Source organism: Cydia pomonella, chromosome 19 (assembly GCF_033807575.1).
Source record: "Cydia pomonella isolate Wapato2018A chromosome 19, ilCydPomo1, whole genome shotgun sequence".
Classification (NCBI taxonomy): Eukaryota; Metazoa; Arthropoda; class Insecta; order Lepidoptera; family Tortricidae; genus Cydia; species Cydia pomonella.
Genome location: NC_084721.1, coordinates 1,021,786 through 1,039,923, shown reverse-complemented (window position 1 = coordinate 1,039,923; position 18,138 = coordinate 1,021,786). Strand labels below are relative to the sequence as shown.

At 37.7% G+C, this 18,138-nt stretch overlaps 1 protein-coding gene across 1 annotated transcript in view; it reads right to left on the bottom strand.

Annotated features, from left to right (window-relative positions):
• Window positions 1-1,767: 1,767 nt before the first annotated feature.
• Window positions 1,768-18,138, bottom strand: part of LOC133528108 (5'-3' exoribonuclease 2 homolog) — a 29,436-nt gene continuing 13,065 nt past the window's right edge. Inside the window, exons 16-17 of the mRNA XM_061865331.1 lie at window positions 3,650-3,869; window positions 1,768-2,654 (exon numbers count right to left, since the gene is read on the bottom strand). Coding sequence (XP_061721315.1) covers window positions 2,501-2,654; window positions 3,650-3,869 — 374 coding nt within the window. The 3' untranslated portion in view covers window positions 1,768-2,500. The remainder of the gene's footprint in view (window positions 2,655-3,649; window positions 3,870-18,138) is intronic.

Here is an 18,138-nt window from a genome sequence, read left to right as displayed (position 1 = left end):
ATATAAATATTGAAGAGAAGTGGACCCAATATCGATCCCTGTGGGACGCCACAAGTTATGAGTTTAGCTGTACTTTGGTATTTGCCTATCTTAACTACTTGATACCGATTTGAAAGATAAGACGTAAGTATTTTATGTGCATTGCCCACTATTCCGATGCTAGTAAGTTTGTTTAGAAGAATTGAGTGACTTACGGTATCAAAAGCTTTTTTTAGGTCAATAAATATGCCAAGGACTAAATTTTTTGCATCAATTGATGATCTAATTTTGGTTATTAAATCTATAGTGGCTGATAATGTGTTTGATTTAGTGCGGAAACCGTATTGACGTTCAAAAAGGTACCCTGTTTTTGTCAGATAGTTATCAAGGCGGTTGTGAAGAACCTTTTCGAACACTTTGGAAATCACTGGTAAAACCGATATAGGCCGGTAGTTACCAGGATCAGTTTTAGGGCCAGATTTGTAGATTGGGCTGACTTTAGCAAGTTTTAATTCATTAGGAAAGATACCCTTTTCTAAACATTCATTTATGCAGTTGGTGAGTTGTGGAGTAATGTGATGCTTTATACATTTTAAGCACTTCGTACTGATGCCATCAAGGCCTACACTGGAGTTGCTATCTAGAGAATCTATTATTTTAGAAATTTCGTCTTCCGAGCACAGAGTTAGATTTGATAATTGGTCAGAAGTTGATGGTGAATATTCGAAATTAGGTGTTAAGTTGTTCCGGTATTGTTGCGGTATTTGCCGTGCCAAATCAGGACCTATATTTATAAAGAAGTCGTTGAAAACCTCACATACTACTGCGCCGTCGGTAATAGTTACAGAGTTATTTATTAGTTTAGGAGGATTTCGCTCGTGTCTATTTTTATTACAGGATAGTTCATTTACTAGTGCCCAGGTTCTTTTCGGATCATTTTTGCAATTGGAAAATTTTTCAGAGTAGTATATGTTCTTTGTGTTTGCTATTAATTGTGTAGTCTTATTTCTTTGTTTGATGAAGCTTTCTTTGATATCAGTATTTTTTGGGTTGTCTTTTAATGATATCCAGAGTTGATTTCTGTAGTTTATGTTATTAATAATGTTTTTATTAATTTTGAATTCAGAACCTTCTTTTCTCAAAATTGCATTGAAAAGAAAATATTTATTAGTAACATTCGTTACAAGTCGGTTTGTAAATTGACATCTAAAGTATATACTTATAAAATTAAAGCATCATTACAACAATGAAATGTTGACATGACTTACTACAAATTAGGTCCGGAAATACTACATATCCGGTGCGATGAGTGAAAATGATATGTAAAGGAATTTCATACAGCGTTACACACTTAGGTCTGTCAAGCAACCTTCTTTTGTTTTTAAACGTTAAATTGTAACAACGTGTTGGCATTCAACCATCAAAGAGTAGTAGATTCGTAATTTGTTTTTAGCTGTAAACTTACGAATAAAACAAATTGACTACATTTTTTTGCAAGTTTCATTGCAAGCTTGAGAAAAGCACTATACAAATCTCGGCGAGAAACGGGGTTGCCGGCCGCGCATATCCTATAGTCTATATCTACTTGGCTTGCAACACTTCGTTTCCCGGCCTCTACAGTCATGTTTTGTCCTTTTAAAAGGACCAACAAACTTTAGATATGTATGGTTTTATAATATATTTTTTTGATGAATCTCGAAGTACCTATTTATACTTGTAGGATGGTGGGACTGGTGGCTGCTGGCAGTGAGAAACTAGAAAGGTTAATAAATTAAATCAAAATGCGTGTCAGTGTCAAGTCTTTTATTTAGGTTTGTGTTGAATATCTTTTCAATCATTTAACATATTATACATTTTATCATTACTGTAGTAAATCATCGAGACATTGGTTTAAAACGAAATAATACAAGCGGTCATTGTAATGGTTACAATAAAGAAAATAATCTTTCTAAATACATATTATAAAAAGTAGTTTGTGTAAACTCAATAGAATCATCAGTCTTCACGAAATTGGCTTATAATAAAGTTTAAACACAGTTCGTAGAAGTAGGTATTTCTTATAAGTCATATAAGTTTTGTATTAATTTCTTACTAAAGTAAAGGATGCAAACTGTTTATCGACAATTTATTTCAAGGAATAGTTTCAAAACAATCGAAAACATTTTCCTTAAAAATAAACCAATTAGCAAGGGCCACATTTAATAACAATAACATCAACGATATTGTGATATCAGATATCCTTATTCATCTTATTATTATTATTTTTACAATTCTGTTTTTATTACTTACATTGGTTTTAGTGACACATAGAAAGGTTATTCACTATTCAGCTTCAATAGTTTGTTTCATTAGAAATTTATTATTATTTGATGAATTCTGTGACCTACATTCATTTCAATGAATTCAAATCAATGTCAGCAAATGTATTCAGAATATTGCATGACCTAGCCCCAAACCAAACCCAAAGATTCAGTGTTTGTTCAAATGAAAATAAACTCTATTTACTTAGTGACTAGGCACATTATCGCCACGTGGAGCGACCCTGGCTTTGCCTGGAGCTGTACCCTTGACTCTGCCCTTGGGAGTAACCCTGCCTCTGGTTCTGGTTGTATCTTTGATTGCCGCCTTGTTGCTGCTGGTATCCATCCTGTCTTTGCTGGTAACCTTGGTTGTACCTGTTTTAGAAATAATTAAAATTTTAGTTAACCATTTAAGGTCGTGCACACCGGATGCGTGTGCGTAAACGCGTTGTAATATACAGATCCTTATGAGACCGCACACCGCATGCGTGACGTGTGCGTGCACGGCGCAAACATTTTTGCGCACGTATAATTGTTTCCAGTCAAACAATGGACGAAATAGAGACAGTTTATTGAAGGATACATATTTTTTCATAAAGAATTTAAAGTGACAGTGATCACAATGCGCGTGTATAAATGGCAGATTACAAATGAAACATGAATATTATTTTTCTATTGAAATACTACAAAGTTGGTTTGAAGACCAAGTTTTTTTTAATATGTATGTAATTTCATTTGTCTAAAACGTAAATTTAAACACCCCCGACGGCAAATAAATTATAGAAGCGCCATTCGAGTTAAAACCTAAATATAACGAGTTAAAAATGTTTTACGGAAAAATCTTGCAAAATCGGTAAGTCTATTTTGAAGATAAATAAATGGACTACGCTGTTTGTATACACACAAACAACTTACACTATATACGTGTAATGTAATTCATGTGTACCTGTTTTGTTGGTATCCACTCTGTTGGTTCTTGAACCGATCCCGCGGCAGATAGCCCTGGGTCTGTCAGTTAAAGCCCTGGCTCTGGCTGGGGTAGCCCAGGCTCTGGATAGGGTAGCCATACAATCCTCCTGGCTGAAGCCTACGTAGTTTACCTATTTTGTTGGTATCCAGCGTGTTGGTTCCCAAACTGATTCAGCTGGTGACAGCCCTAGTTCTGCCGGTTGAAACCCTGAATCTGGCTGTGGTAGATTTGTCTCTGGCTGGAGTAGCCCTGTTAGTTGAAGGCCCCGTAATCTACCTGTTTTGTTGATAGCCTCGCTGCTGGTTCCCGAACCGAACCCTCTGTTGATAGCCCTGGTTCTGCCGGTTAAAAACCTGGTTTTGGCTGGGTAGCCCTGCTAGTTGAAAGTCACGTAGCTTACCTGTTTTGCTGATATCCTCCCTGCTGGTTCCCGAACCGATCCCTTTGTTGATAGCCCTGGTTCTGCCGGTTAAAACCCTGGTTTTGGCTAGGGTAGCCTTGGTTCTGGCTGGGATAGCCTTGGCTTTGGCTAGGGTAGCCCTGGTTGTAGCCCTGCTGGTTGAAGGCTACATAGCCGCCGCGATGGGGCCCGGCCGCGGCTGGGCCTGATTGTGAGCGATCTGAAACAATAAAATATATTTAATGTAGTTATAGCCAATTTTATAAAAAAAAGTGGCGTGTTCTAATTATATGCAGTTTAAAGTATAATATTTAATTTGTGATCACGATAGTTCGTACATAAGTTCAGAAAAACTCATTTGGGCCGACAGTCTTGATTGTGTCGTATATAAAGTTAGGTATGAGGCTGAAACGCAGGCGCGGCGGAATCGCGCCGCTCCAAGCGTTTAATCGCTGGCTCTGCGACGCCCTAATCTGAAACGGGGATGTATTGTATGTGGACGTGCTAGTAGTGGTAGCTGTGGACCAGTCCTTGTAAATCTCGTCATAGCACCCCACAGTCCACGCAGTTCTTTCACAATTATCTTTTTGGCAAAATATGGGCCTGAAGCGCAGGCGCGGCGGTATCGCGCCGCTTCGAGTATTTAATCGCTCCTTTTTTACGCCCTAATGTGACACGACGTGGACGTATTAAATATAGATGAGTTAGATTTGGACCAGTCCTTGTAAATCTTGTCACAGCACCCCACAGTCCACGCAGTTCTTTCACAATTTGCTTCTTGGCTAAATATGGGGCTGAAGCACATCAAGCACAGGCAACTCGTGTCGATTTAAAACACTTCCTTCGGTCGTGTTTTAATATATCGCCACTCGTTTCGAATTTCCTATTGTTCGCACTTGTATCGTAATGTACTATTATTGTATTGGATGTCCCTTGGAATTTGCCTTTTCAAACGGAAATAAATTGATAAAAAGTTACCATTACCTGAAATTATATTCATTAGAAAAAGTAGGGAAAACACATTTGACGCGTTTTTTTGAATGGTAAAAATATTACCTATGTCAAAAAAGTTTCTTTCCACTTTTTTTTTGTCGTAATACAATACCGACGATACCTTTAAAATCAATTTAACTTTTTCTAACACAAAGAAAGAGTTTTTCCACAAACGAATTTTAACCAAAACATAACTAATTTAACAAGTCTATTCCATATCCCATGTATCCGTGTTTGCGAAGGTTTAATCCGCGGTTTAAAGCTAAGAGCTGCATTGCGAAGAACAGTTTGGCTCTAAAGGGATTCTCCGTGAGTCCCATCCGATACTCTTGAGGTATTAGCTCTACGGCAAACAAGGCGTTAGCGCCAATCTGCTCATACTTTGTACAAATATACTGAAGATCAATGGAAACAGGTCACTTCATGTTGGAATTTCTATACAAAGAGGCCGATTTTGATTGCTCTAAGTCCTTAGTCAAAGTATGAAGGTTAATCGTAGTTCGGCAAGGTATGAGTGTCAGAGACTACATTTTGTTCAAATAGGGTGTCATTACGGCTTAAAATAATTCTAAAGCATCGCAGCAGTCCTTGACTACGAGTAGGCTCATCATCTGAGGGCCTACCGCGAACCACGTTCGACGTGTTGCCTCTCTGTCGCACTTGTAAATTCGTGCGTAAGTGTGATAGGGAGGCAACACGTCGAACGTGGTTCGCGGTAGGCCCTCTGTCGTCTTTAGCAGGAGCAAATACGCAATTGCCAAATAATTCATACATTCATACATACATATAATCACGCCTATTTCCCGGAGGGGTAGGCAGAGACCACGGATTTCCACTTGCTACGATCCTAACAAACCTTTCGCATCCTTCACTTTCATAACATTCCTCATACACGCTCGCCGGTTTAGGGTGCTCTTGACCTGGCCTTTCTTCAGGATTTCGCCGTTTTGATCAGAGAAAGTCCACCTAGGACTAGCCCTTCCAGCTCCCTCTTCTATTTCTCCCTTATACATTCTCTTTGTGCCTGCCAAATAATGGATGTCGAATTTCAACTGCCATTGAAACTATTTTTCATACTACTCAAATATTTTTTATAGATCGGTAACTGATAATACTTACGAAACTATGCGTCAAAGTCACGTTTATTGAAGAATGATATTATCATTAGACATGAAAAACAAAAAAATTGTGTTCCTTTTTGAACATCCTTGAAATAAATAACGACTGCAATAAGTCACTTTCCTTTCTCATTATCGCTAGTAAAATCTGCATCTTGTTAGTTAATAAACTAAACACCGCTGGACCACAACGCTTGTAAAGCACAGTTAGAAAGTGGAACTGTCTAGAGCTTCGGCCCGGGTGCTGAGACACGTTTCTGTGGCCTGTGATTGCGGTCGAGGGCCTAACGATGTCGTTATTAGTAATAGTTGGTGCCCAACGTGGGGCTTAAAAATAGTCTCTAAAGTTTTTGAGTCATACAACTACATAAACTAAAAGTTTTTGAGTTCTTTCTTGAGCTTCCCGTGTATTGACAAATTAGTTATACATATTTAATATGAAATTGTTAATAACAATTAGTTTACAGATAATTTGGTTTGTACCTACATAATTGATCCATATCTATATGCTGTAAATAGCTTGAAGCAACGTTAGATTACATCCTTCTAGAGCTGCCTGTTTGCATGTGTATTGTCTGTGCCGAAACTCAAAAGGAATATATATCCTACTAACGTCTTGCTGATTTCAACGAAAAGGAGATATCTGTGACTTGATGTTCGAGCAGCCAATGGACAGATATCTCTTCGAGGTTAGAATATGCCGATCACTCTTAAGTCTCCTATTTTTCATGGAGGTTAAAAAAGAACCATTATTTGAAAGTAGGCAGCGATGTAGTCACGTTTAGGCCACCTCTATAATAGCGGTCGAGTACGTAACAAGGCATCGTCATTAGGGGCATTTGTTACAGCGGCACCCGGCGCCCTGCCTAGGTGGAAGGACTGTACTACGACTATAACTACACTGGGGAGCTATAAAAATGGGTCACTATGGATGAAAATGTCTATTAAAATGACTAGTATTCATTGCCTTTGGAAAAATTTATGTAAAACAAAATATGTTTATTTGTCCATAAGGTGATAATACCGATAATAAACGGTTTATGTACAAGGTTAACCTGAGTGCCTAGTCAAGATGACAATCGTTGACAAAAAGCGCCGATCGAAACTTAAATACATAATGTACCTATGGAAATATTTACGTGACTTTTCATAGCATCTCATCATCCCGATGCCTTTTTACAAGCTTATTATTAATTTGCAACCCACTTCCCAGTTTCCGATGAAGCTCAAAATTATATATATCGTAATGTAATTCGGTTGACAATGCAATATTATGGTACTATTGAGCTGATCTGATGATGGAGACAGGAGGTGGCCATAGGAACTCTATGCTAAAACAACGAAAACTAACTGTGTTTGTGGGATTTTTAGAATTGTCTCGATGAGTATTAGTTGCATGTGGAAAAAAAATTGCAGGCAGCAATAAAATCTTTTGCCAAAACATTTGGTTTTTCGTTGGCGTTTGTCGACGTATAGGTGTCGGCTAACTTCTTGATCATGTGACCATGCCTTTCAAGTTCGTTTAATTCTATCATTATTCTCTGACGCGCAAGAGATGGAAATACAGTACAAAGTTACACTATTGTTGTTACCCTGTTGTACTGTATTTCCATCTCTGTCACGCAAATAATAACATATGTACCTGTACAATTGGCTTTTTAGGCCTCAAGTAGAGATTTTGGCAGCTTGGAAGGCGGATAGATAGATATATGTCTATCTGTTTGATATTGAACTTGTATATTGCAAGTAACGTCAAATTATATATAAAACTTTCTTTTGAACGTAGTTAAGAACCCTAGTTTTGTAGGTAGGCAGCCATGACGTGCGCGTGCCACCTCCACAATGGCGGTCGAGTGTATAATGAGGTATCGCTATTAGCAGCAATTGTGCCAGCGGCGTCCTACGTGGGTGGAATATGTCGCTTTACCGTAACTTATTCACAGCTAGCAACCCGCTAGGCAGGTTCTCTGTTTTAGGCGCTTTTCGCTTCATACGGGTTATCAGCTACGGTAGTAGCGCGTAGTTTGCGCTGGCGGTGCATGATGAATAATGATGATGTTAGGATTTTTTGTGCAATAAAGATTCATAAAGCTAGAAATGCGTCATGTTAATTATTGTTTTTCAAACATACTCAAATGCCGAAGTCAATATGTATTTATTTCAATTTATTGTACATTACACTAAATCAAATACACATTCAGTCATTCTTATTGAGAAATTAAATCGGGAATATTTCAAATATATTCTCAATACCTATGAATCAATCATATATTTAAATATCACCTTTGACCTGCATAGAGCCAGCAATAGCATCCTTTAACCATCACTATCTGCTATTCAAAAAGGATTTCGCATGAATTTTTTTCACAAAAAAACGTATTTTTTATAAAGAATAAGCCGAATCCGTGGCGAACTCCACACTTGTCGCAATTCGCGCACATAGAGAGTGGAGTGGATTCTTTGCTCAAAGCCCAAAGCTCATCACATATGTAGTGGAAAAGTAGAAAAAATAAAAACGCGGCAGGCGGCAGACATAATAGGCATCTAATGGGCGGCTTTCAGGGCGCGCGCAGTCGCGCCAAAATGCGACGGTTTTTATCAGCTTGTCGTGTGAAAAGTGTTTTAAACTTGGCCTAAGAAGGATTATGAAGGATGTATACTCGTACTTATTTCATATTTACAAATCGGTAATATTGTAGACTATAAACTGAAATAAATGTCATATACTAAGAAAAACCTACCTCTACCTTAGAGATGACTAGGGGGCGCCGTAAGCCTTCAGTAAGAAATGCATATACTTGAAAAATTCGACCAATGCTGCCGTGACCCCGGTGGCCGAGTGGCTCAGGCACCTGCCGCGATAGCAGAGGACGCTGGTTTGATTCCAGCCTGGGGCACTGGAGGCCTTGGTCACTTTTTCTTAGTATATGACATTTATTTCAGTTTATAATTTATATAGTAGTGTTTCTACTTGAAATAAAAACAAATTAAAATCTTTTCAGAAAATATTTTAATTTGTTCTAATACTTCCAATAGTAATATTGTAGACTTTTGTTGACAACGTAGTTAAATAAAAGGAATTAGTAATTATATCAAAATTTGAGTTGATGTTATTAATTTGATCAGATAACGTTACATGGATTTGAATTGATCCTAACTCTTGAAATTACCTGTGTCAACTATTTTAACTCAGATACGTTCCCACTATAATGCTACGTGATAACCGATGTGCATACATTCATTCTTATTTAGAGGCTAAGGGCCGGTTTCACAATGTCCAAGTAAAGTCCTCAATCTCGCCACTTATCTGACGAATATAGTCATCGTTGGCGTTTAAAAATCTTCAAATAAGCTTAACTGGTAGATAAATACATTTACAACTTAAGATAGTTTTACTGGCAGTTAATTTATTTGTTAATTATCTATCCAGTAATTTACTTGGACATTGTGAAACAGGCCCTAAGAACAGTAAGTAATATGATATTTATGAAAACCTTCACGGGATAATTCATACTCGCAAGAATATACATAGTCACAGTCAGTGACATATTTTAAGTCCAACAAAAAAAAAAAAACAAGATATTACATGTAAAATATTTCCGAAATATCTTCCATAAGTATGAGATTTTATGTGAATAAGCAACAATACCATGCCGTCTTGTCTATCCTACGGCTTCAGTTATGAAAAGTCGTATGTCAGTGAGTGTCTTGTAAGAATATATTACTTTTTAACTTAGCGCCAGTCTCCACGCTGTCCTTGTGGCCGACCCGCGCCACAGTGAAAGAAGTTACAAGTATTGCATTTGAGACTGAGACATTTAGGAGGCTTTCCAAACTAGAATACCTCCTGAAACACTTCCGTAGATGAAAGCCCTATGCCAATAGGGCTACAGTCCTCCTAAAATTCGGGTTGAACTGATATAAACCCATTTTCTACGAGCAGTATAGGCGCCAATGGTCATGCTTTGTGTTTATATTTTAATTGAAAAATAACTATATATTATTGTGAGAATGATTTACGCAATGTACCAGTCACCACTTTGTGTTTATTAAAAACGCCGCACTTACAGACGCGACGTTACAGTTGTCTCAAGTAATAAATATGTACTTACACTTAAGAAATGTTAATAAAATAGTTACGTTTTGGTTGTTAAGATGTACATTCAATATTCTTGGAAAATGAGTTCATTCTAGGTACGGGTGAGAGCATGCTAGCTATCCTGTGTGGGTGTGAAAGGTTTATTTACAAGGCAGTAACTGAATATAATAGACACAATATATAATATTAAAATCCTTCCGGCATGCTTGCGACGAACTTGCGACCTTTCGGAAAACCGGTCCGATCGCTCTTGACAAACTGAGCTACAGAAATTTCCGTAAATATAAAAAATTGTAGAATCGCTCGCATTACTACTTGATAAAAAATTAAAATAAATAAACATTACAGGACGATTTTACACAGATCGACCTAGTTCCTGAGTAAGCTCAGTAAAATTCGTGTCATCCACGATGACGCGCAGATTTGTCAAATCTAACCTTTAATAACATGACAATACGAGTCAAGGCACGCGTCAACATGAATGACACGATGTACAAAGCTTGTGTTGTGGGTACTTGACGACGATATACATATATACCTCTACATAAAAAACATCCTTAACTCAGGAAGAAGTATTTGTGATAAACGCGCAAATAAAAGTCCTTACCAAGATTCGAACCCGGGACCTTCTGCTTTTTAGGTAGGGTCACTACCCAATAGGCTAGGGAGCCGTCAAATAAGGTTTATAATTTTTTTAAAGATTAACAACCCGCCCGGCTTCGCACTGGTTAACAAATTATACACTTACATCTTCCTCAAGAACTCGTATCGATAGGTGAAAACTGCATGAAAATCCGGCTAATAGTTTTTGAGTTTGTCGCGAACATACATACACACAGACGCGGCGGGGAACTTGGTTGTATAAGGTATAGTGAAAAACTACTGATTTTTACTGAGCTGCCCGAACGGACCTCCAGTAATAATTAGAGCCGCCGACGCGTGCTCAAGGGCCGTCGCCGAGGTTACAGTTGGGAAATTCCGGTTTTAGAGAGCAAGGGAAAAGGGAATTTGTCCACGCTATTATTGCTCCCTGATTCTGGGATAAGATGACAGCTCTGAATGAAAATATTTCATACTAGGTGTCACTTGTTAGACAAGGTACGAAATGGTACTGAAATTAAATTCTTTGACTGTACACCCAGGTAAATTACGCCATAAGATGTATCGCCATGTAGTATTTGACAAAGGCGTTGTTCTAGTTTTATAATAGTACGAAATGAACCATCCAATTGCATAGAGAATAACCGTCTTTATCCCTACTTATTAAGTTATGTTGTCACTCTGAAGTCTGAACATTAGTCTAATTAGAGCATTAGTCGTTAAGTACCCATAACACAAGCCTTATTGAGCTTACTGTGGGACTTAGTCAATTTGTGTAAGCATGTCCTGTAATATATTTATTTATTTATTTAGTCACAGTCGACATTCAAACTGCAAAGTTCGGCACTAACGGTGAAGTTATTTTTAATTACAATGTAAAATTTAATATTAATCGTGATCCATGGCGACTTATTAGTTATTACTAGTTTGTAAGTTACGTAGGTATGAATCGAATGTTGTTAAACAGTGTGTTTTAAGTTGTAGTGCCCTGACAGGGTTTTTAGCTGATCAGGGTGCGTAGCCAGCGTGCCAATCGTTTACGCTCCGTAACGAACGACACGCAACTGCATCTTGCACTAATACGGAAGAGTGATAGAGAGAGATGCCTACGTTACGCTACGGCGCGTTAACGATTAGCACGTTGGCTTGGCACCCTGAATTCTTATGTATCACCTTATTATCTACCTATGAAAGCAATAAATGACTGAATACATATATAGTTTTGCCAACCTTTATTTCAATGCATTGCATCATTGATAACGGGGTTTGGTAATAAGGTAAGCAGTTGAATCAGTTTTCCAATGGTTACGGCAGAACGGCTGTTTTACGCGGGAGCAACCAAAAGGAGCAAGGATACTTGACTTTCTTCAAATTAGGTCCGGATCCGGAAATACTACGTATCCGGTGCGATGAGTGAAGATGATATGTAGTTTCATCCAGCCTTACACACCTAGGCATTTAAAGCAACATTCTATGTTTTTAAAAATCAAATTGTGACACAACGTCTTGGCATTCAACCATCAAATAGTAGTAGATTCGTAATTTGTTTTTAGCTGTGTAGACCTATGAAAAAAACAAATTGACTACTTTTTTTTTTGCAAGTTTGAGAAAAGCTCTTTACAAACGCGTATTCCTGTCGGAAGTATCGGTCTCGATACGCTCGGCCTGCAACCCTTCGTTTCTCGGCCTCTATAGTAATGCACTATTAGGCATTAAAAAAAACTTATAGGTGGTGGTGGTTCTAAGTAGGTAGTGGGGCAGAATAGTACCTACTATATCTGAACTGGACTACATGCGTGGCATCAACGGAAAGCTCACAAGGGCAACTCCTGCAACTATGGAAGGTCCGACTGAGCATGGTAACCAGTGTCATAACAGGTCATGGACTATTTAACAAACATCTTTTCACAACAGGTGTCACAGACAGTCCCCTATGCCGAGGATGCATGGAGACAGAAGAAACAGCCTCTCACGTGATGCTGGAATGCAGCGGAGTGACTCCATACAGGGCTAAATATCTCGGATCCCCGAGAGACCTCCCCGAGGTCCTACTCAACATTAAAGGTTTGATAGGATTCCTCGAGGAGCTTGCTGGTAGGATGTGGGGGTGGGCCACATGTCACGCAAAATAGGCGCCAGTCGTCGAGTTACGGATAATCGCCCGTATACAATACAATCTGAACTGGATCAACGTCGACGGAGCAATAAGCTGTTCCAGTGCTCTCGATCTTTTATTAATAAGCAATAGCGATTCTATTCCAATATCTTTGCTTTGATGTTTCACTTTGCGTACACGATTCTATTGCTTTTCTTGTCCTCATAACTGACTTGATGTTGTGTTGAAAAGTGGACTTAATGTTGCAGAGATTCAAGCTGATTTTGTTAAATCAGAACTGGGTAAGTTGGAGATTGTGAAAGTGTGTTATATCATGTTTGACGTCACAAAACGATTGATTCGAATGTCTTTATATAATTTCAGGAAACATTGTTTTCTGTGGGTACCAGAACGGTACGAAGTGGAATCCTAATAATATTAGATATCTAGTTTTTTTAATTCATTTATAATTTTGTACAGGTCGGTATAAAAAGGGACTAGCACGTGACGGGCTCAAAATGATCTGCTCGTCTCATCATTTTGATATATTTAAATACTAAAACAATCCAATCAATAAAGGCGACTTTGCATCTTTGGCATTTCCAAATCGAAGGGTTACTCCCACACTCCCAGCCAAAGTCAGGACTAATTCATTTGACATTTATTTATACGCACGTCAGTTGCAAAATCAAATAAGCGTATTCAATTATTAAAACCCTGCAGTTTGGGGCGGGTAATTGGGCCACGTGCCGCCCCCTAGCGGCGCTACCCGAAACTAACACCCACACAATGCAAAATCACTCCTAAGTTGTAATACGTAAGAGTTATGTTGATGGCAGAATAAAGGTTGATTTATTTTTGATTGATTTGAATGCAAACGCTAAATACGAATTAATTGGAAGTCAGATTTATTATAAATTGAAAGGAAATGTTATCGCTATGGTTTTTGCAATTTGACACGAGAGAAATGTCGGGTGCGTGAAAGCATAATTTAAAAAAAAACGTACAAAAACCTGACGTTTTACTTCTAAATGTAGCGCTTACTTTCTAAAGTTGATGTTACGTTTTTAATAAGTGTAAACCCGAATCGATATGATACCTAGAAATGGAATAAACACTAGACTTTACGAAACATTACAATTCAGATGGGAAACTAGAAACGCTGTTACTTATTATGTTACTAAGAACGATTTAAATCCTTCAATGTGGCCAATATTATAAACGGTGAGCGAAGTATCTACTCCTTTTTAAGAGCGATAAAATACGCAAAAAGCTCTTTTTATTTACACAAGATCTCAGAAGCTTTCAGATCATCGTATCTTTATCGGATTAAAACGAAAATCGGATGAGATACGCATTAAAACACCTCGGAAGCCACCTGGTTACAAAAAGATCGATAAAAAACATTGTAGCAGTAATCCCGGACATAATAGGAAGCACTTGAGCCGATCGACCCGTTATTTAGAGAAAAAAAGAGCGCTATTGTTGGCAACCCTCGATAATTATTATTTTCGTAGTTGGCGACACTGGGTTGGACAATGCCCTCGCTTCCTGTTTGCGTTCGCGCGCTGTTGCCCGCGAATGCCTCGCGGGACGATAGGCCAATTTGAATTTCGAATTTGGAATAATGGATTCCTTTTAGACGGTTATTGGCTATGATTTTGTTTTCTTAAGCTCGATGGCTCGGAACGTCGCATAATGCCGGTGTTTAAGGCTTTGTTGGTATTGTAACTAATGCTTCTGGAATTCAGAATTACGAAAAGTGTTCGATAAAGGATGATACAATGATTATAGGTTCGTGCGGACGTCACTATATAAATCCATAAAAAAACTAACATGGTTAATCTAAATTGAGTCTAAAAGCATTTATTATCCACAAATAATTCTTAAACATTACGAGAGTAGGTACCTACTAAAATATATTTTATATTTTTTCACCCTAAGAGGGTTCAACCGGAGTGAAGGAACGGAAGTTCATTGTTGTTGATAGGAAATTCCATAGAGCACGGTTATAAACATTTCCGTTTCCGTAGTTTTCCTGATGTACGTAGTACGATATCTAGTAAATATTAAAATAGCTAATTTTGTATCGTTGTTAACTAAATACTTCAAGTTTGATAGAACCATTATGGAACATTGTAGTTTCTTGGAGAGAGAACATACATTTCATTTTAATTAATTAGATGAGTCTGCGCGATAATAGGTAAAACTACACCCACACTATGTCGCACGTGTCGTAGAATTGGAAGGCCCCAAAAATTAAGAATGAGCCGTGTGGAGTGGGTCTAGTGGGATAGGGGCAGCAGATTAGCTTTCTGACCAGCCTGGTGGTACCTAACTTAGCATTGCATTGTCATCCAAGTTAGAAAGGTGAGTAGATATCTGTCGAAGCGCACACCTTTTCTCGAAGCGCTACGTCGTTTTTTCGAACCGTTATAAATTGGGTTTGGATTATACCAAATAAGCCAAATTCTAGGGATATGATGTCAATATTAGACTTATCAAACATAAAAAGTTTCAATTGCATAGCTCTTATACTTTAGATTTTATTGATATCTAAAAAACCCCGATTTCATCACTCTTACTGGTGATCATCAAAATTCTAGGGTACTTCCTGAAGTCCTAAAAAGCTGATATTTGATATGTAATAGAAAACAAAAAAAAATTAAAGCTTGGAACTTAAAACCAAACGGCCGCGCCATATATTTTAACTAACGTGCAGTTTGTAAAGTTAGAACTTGAAGACTTAGAAGCTTGGCTCTAAGTGAGATCTGGACATATAATTTTTGGACAGTGCGAGCTTTCGTCTTGGCAACGTTTTATATAAAAATGTTTATGGTGGGATGCTACATTCTATAGCTCAATCACATATCGGTTCAAATACTGTAACCTAAAAAACTACCAAATTAGACTCGGATTACTGTATTCTAACAATGCATACATATCCCATACGAACGCCATTCTTAACTTAGGACATGTCAAGAAAACTTAGGGTAGTCTGACTACCAAACAGTGTAAATGAAATAAAAAAGCCTGTATAAAATATAGAGCATCCTGTGAATCAAATGTGACCGCGTGGACAGTAAAAAGCAGTTGCAATTAGTCTCGCAGTAATGTTGAGGGCACTCGGAACGCCGCCACCGCACCGCGCGGAGTCGTTCGTGGGTCAAATGCACTATCTATCGGGGTGGCGACACAAAGGCTCAGTCACTGCTAAGCTACGGTTGTAGCGATACGATATAGTTAATAACGTAGGTCTCCCGTAATTGTGTTTTAAGGTAAAACTGGTTTTACTATTTCGTACCAATAATCAATACATACCGTATTCGATCACAATGCCGCTTAAACTATTATCTTGAATTTCTGAGCCGAAAGGCGAGCTATTATAGCATTAGAGTTTTTCAGAACTAAACAAAGAAGGGCTTTCCATGCTATAATTAATGAAATTGATTTAGCTAAAGAATCTTGTTACTATTTCAATTTATTTTTGACGATCACAATATAGGTTCTTATAAATTGAAATTCATGAAATGTGTACCACAATCATATGTGTAATAAATAAATCTGAATTTGATACCTACTTATGTGACTATGAGATGAGATGGACATAAAGTAATCGATTACGAATACAAAATAAGCACCGTAACCGTGAAAATAATCAAGTCACAACAAATCCAGCAAGTCCCTAGACTTGGCTCACGAGATTACCGCCATCATTGTTCCGATAGTTCAGCGAACGGTCTCATAGCGTACGCCGGTTCCTCTCTCTGCGGCCCTGACCAACGGCCGCTTGGATCCTGCCTGTTAGGTTTTTTATAATGTGTTTATGTATTTTTTACATTGATTTGTGAGTGTTTTTTAGGGTTCCGTAGCCAAATGGCAAAAAACGGAACCCTTATAGATTCGTCATGTCCGTCTGTCTGTCCGTTTATGTCACAGCCACTTTTTTCCGAAACTATAAGGGCTATACTGTTCAAACGTGGCAAGTAGATGTATTCTATGAACCGCATTAAGATTTTTACACAAAAATAGAAAAAAAAAATTTTTGGGGGTTCCCCATACTTAGAACTGAAACTCAAAACATCTTTTTTTATCAAACCCATACGTGTGGATCTATGAATAGGTCTTCAAAAAATATATTTAGGTTTCTAATATCATTTTTTTCTAAACTGAATAGTTTGCGCGAGAGACACTTCCAAAGTGAAAAAATGTGTGCCCCCCCCCCCCCCCCCCCTATAACTTCTAAAATAACAGAATGAAAAATCTAAAAAAAATATATGATATACATTACCATGCAAACTTCCACCGAAAATTGGTTTGAACGAGATCTAGTTAGTAGTTTTTTTAATACGTCATAAATGGTACGGAACCCTTCATGGGCGAGTCCGACTCGCACTTGGTCGCTTTTTATATATTTATAAAATTTAAAAAATAAATAAAGAATATGAAATCAAGTAACAATATAAACATTTCTTCCAGGTCAAAATCACAAACCAAACTAATAAAATACATAAATATAAGAAGCAAATTCGGAAGGCTGAGGATAGGTGAGTTCGTGAAGAACAGAACCCTAAAGCGACAGTTGCGAAAGCTGTCTGAGCCCCAATAACGGCACTTAGGTCTAATTAAAGCGAAACGAAGCGGTAATACACGCACTGCACCCCTATTGTTCTTATTCTCGCGGCTCGCTAGCTGCGTCACTTGAGTGACAATGTGTCAGAATAACGCCGCCGAGGATTATTACTCTAAATTGCAGATGGAGACGGTCGAATATTCAGTTAAGATTTTGTGATGTTCGGCGATAATTTAATTATAAGTATAAGTTAATTATAAATAAATATAATAAGGACATTATTACACAAATTGACTAAGTCCCACAGTAAGCTCAATAAGGCTTGTGTTGAGGGTACTGAGACAACGATATATATATAATATATAAATATTTATACATACTTAAATACATAGAGAACACCCATGACTCAGGAACAAATATCCGTGCTCATCACATAAATAAATGCCCTTACCAGGATTTGTAATTATAAGTAAGGCTTTTTTAATTTATTGTTTTAAGGACCTCTATACATTGTACATATTGACCCTATCAAGTCCGCTTCAAAGTACGGCTTTATTGTGGATAATACGTGGGTAATACTGAAAGTTTCTGGAAAGAGCCATTTAGATGTCACGCAATGAAAATGTTTATTTGTTGAAAATATAACTTATTGTTTATTTTTAGATACAATTTGTTCGGTGATGAATTGTATTTTACGAATGCTGTTTGAAAATTATATGTCAGGGATTATATAAGATTTTTTTATTTTTTTTTAAGATTCCAGCTAGGAACTTTCAGTATGACCTAAGTATAACATAGCACTCGTATATATACATATAAGGCTACGCTAAGAGAGTGTGAGTGTGGCGTTGCACGCACACTACAATCTTAACGAACCGAATATTCGTCCGAATTCGCCTGTATCATTTTAATAAACCATTCGAAAATGCTATATTATGCTATTAGTAGCAAAAGATGAACCGCGTCCTAATCCCAAGAATTCGCGTAGGCACTAATTTTTACGAAAGCGAC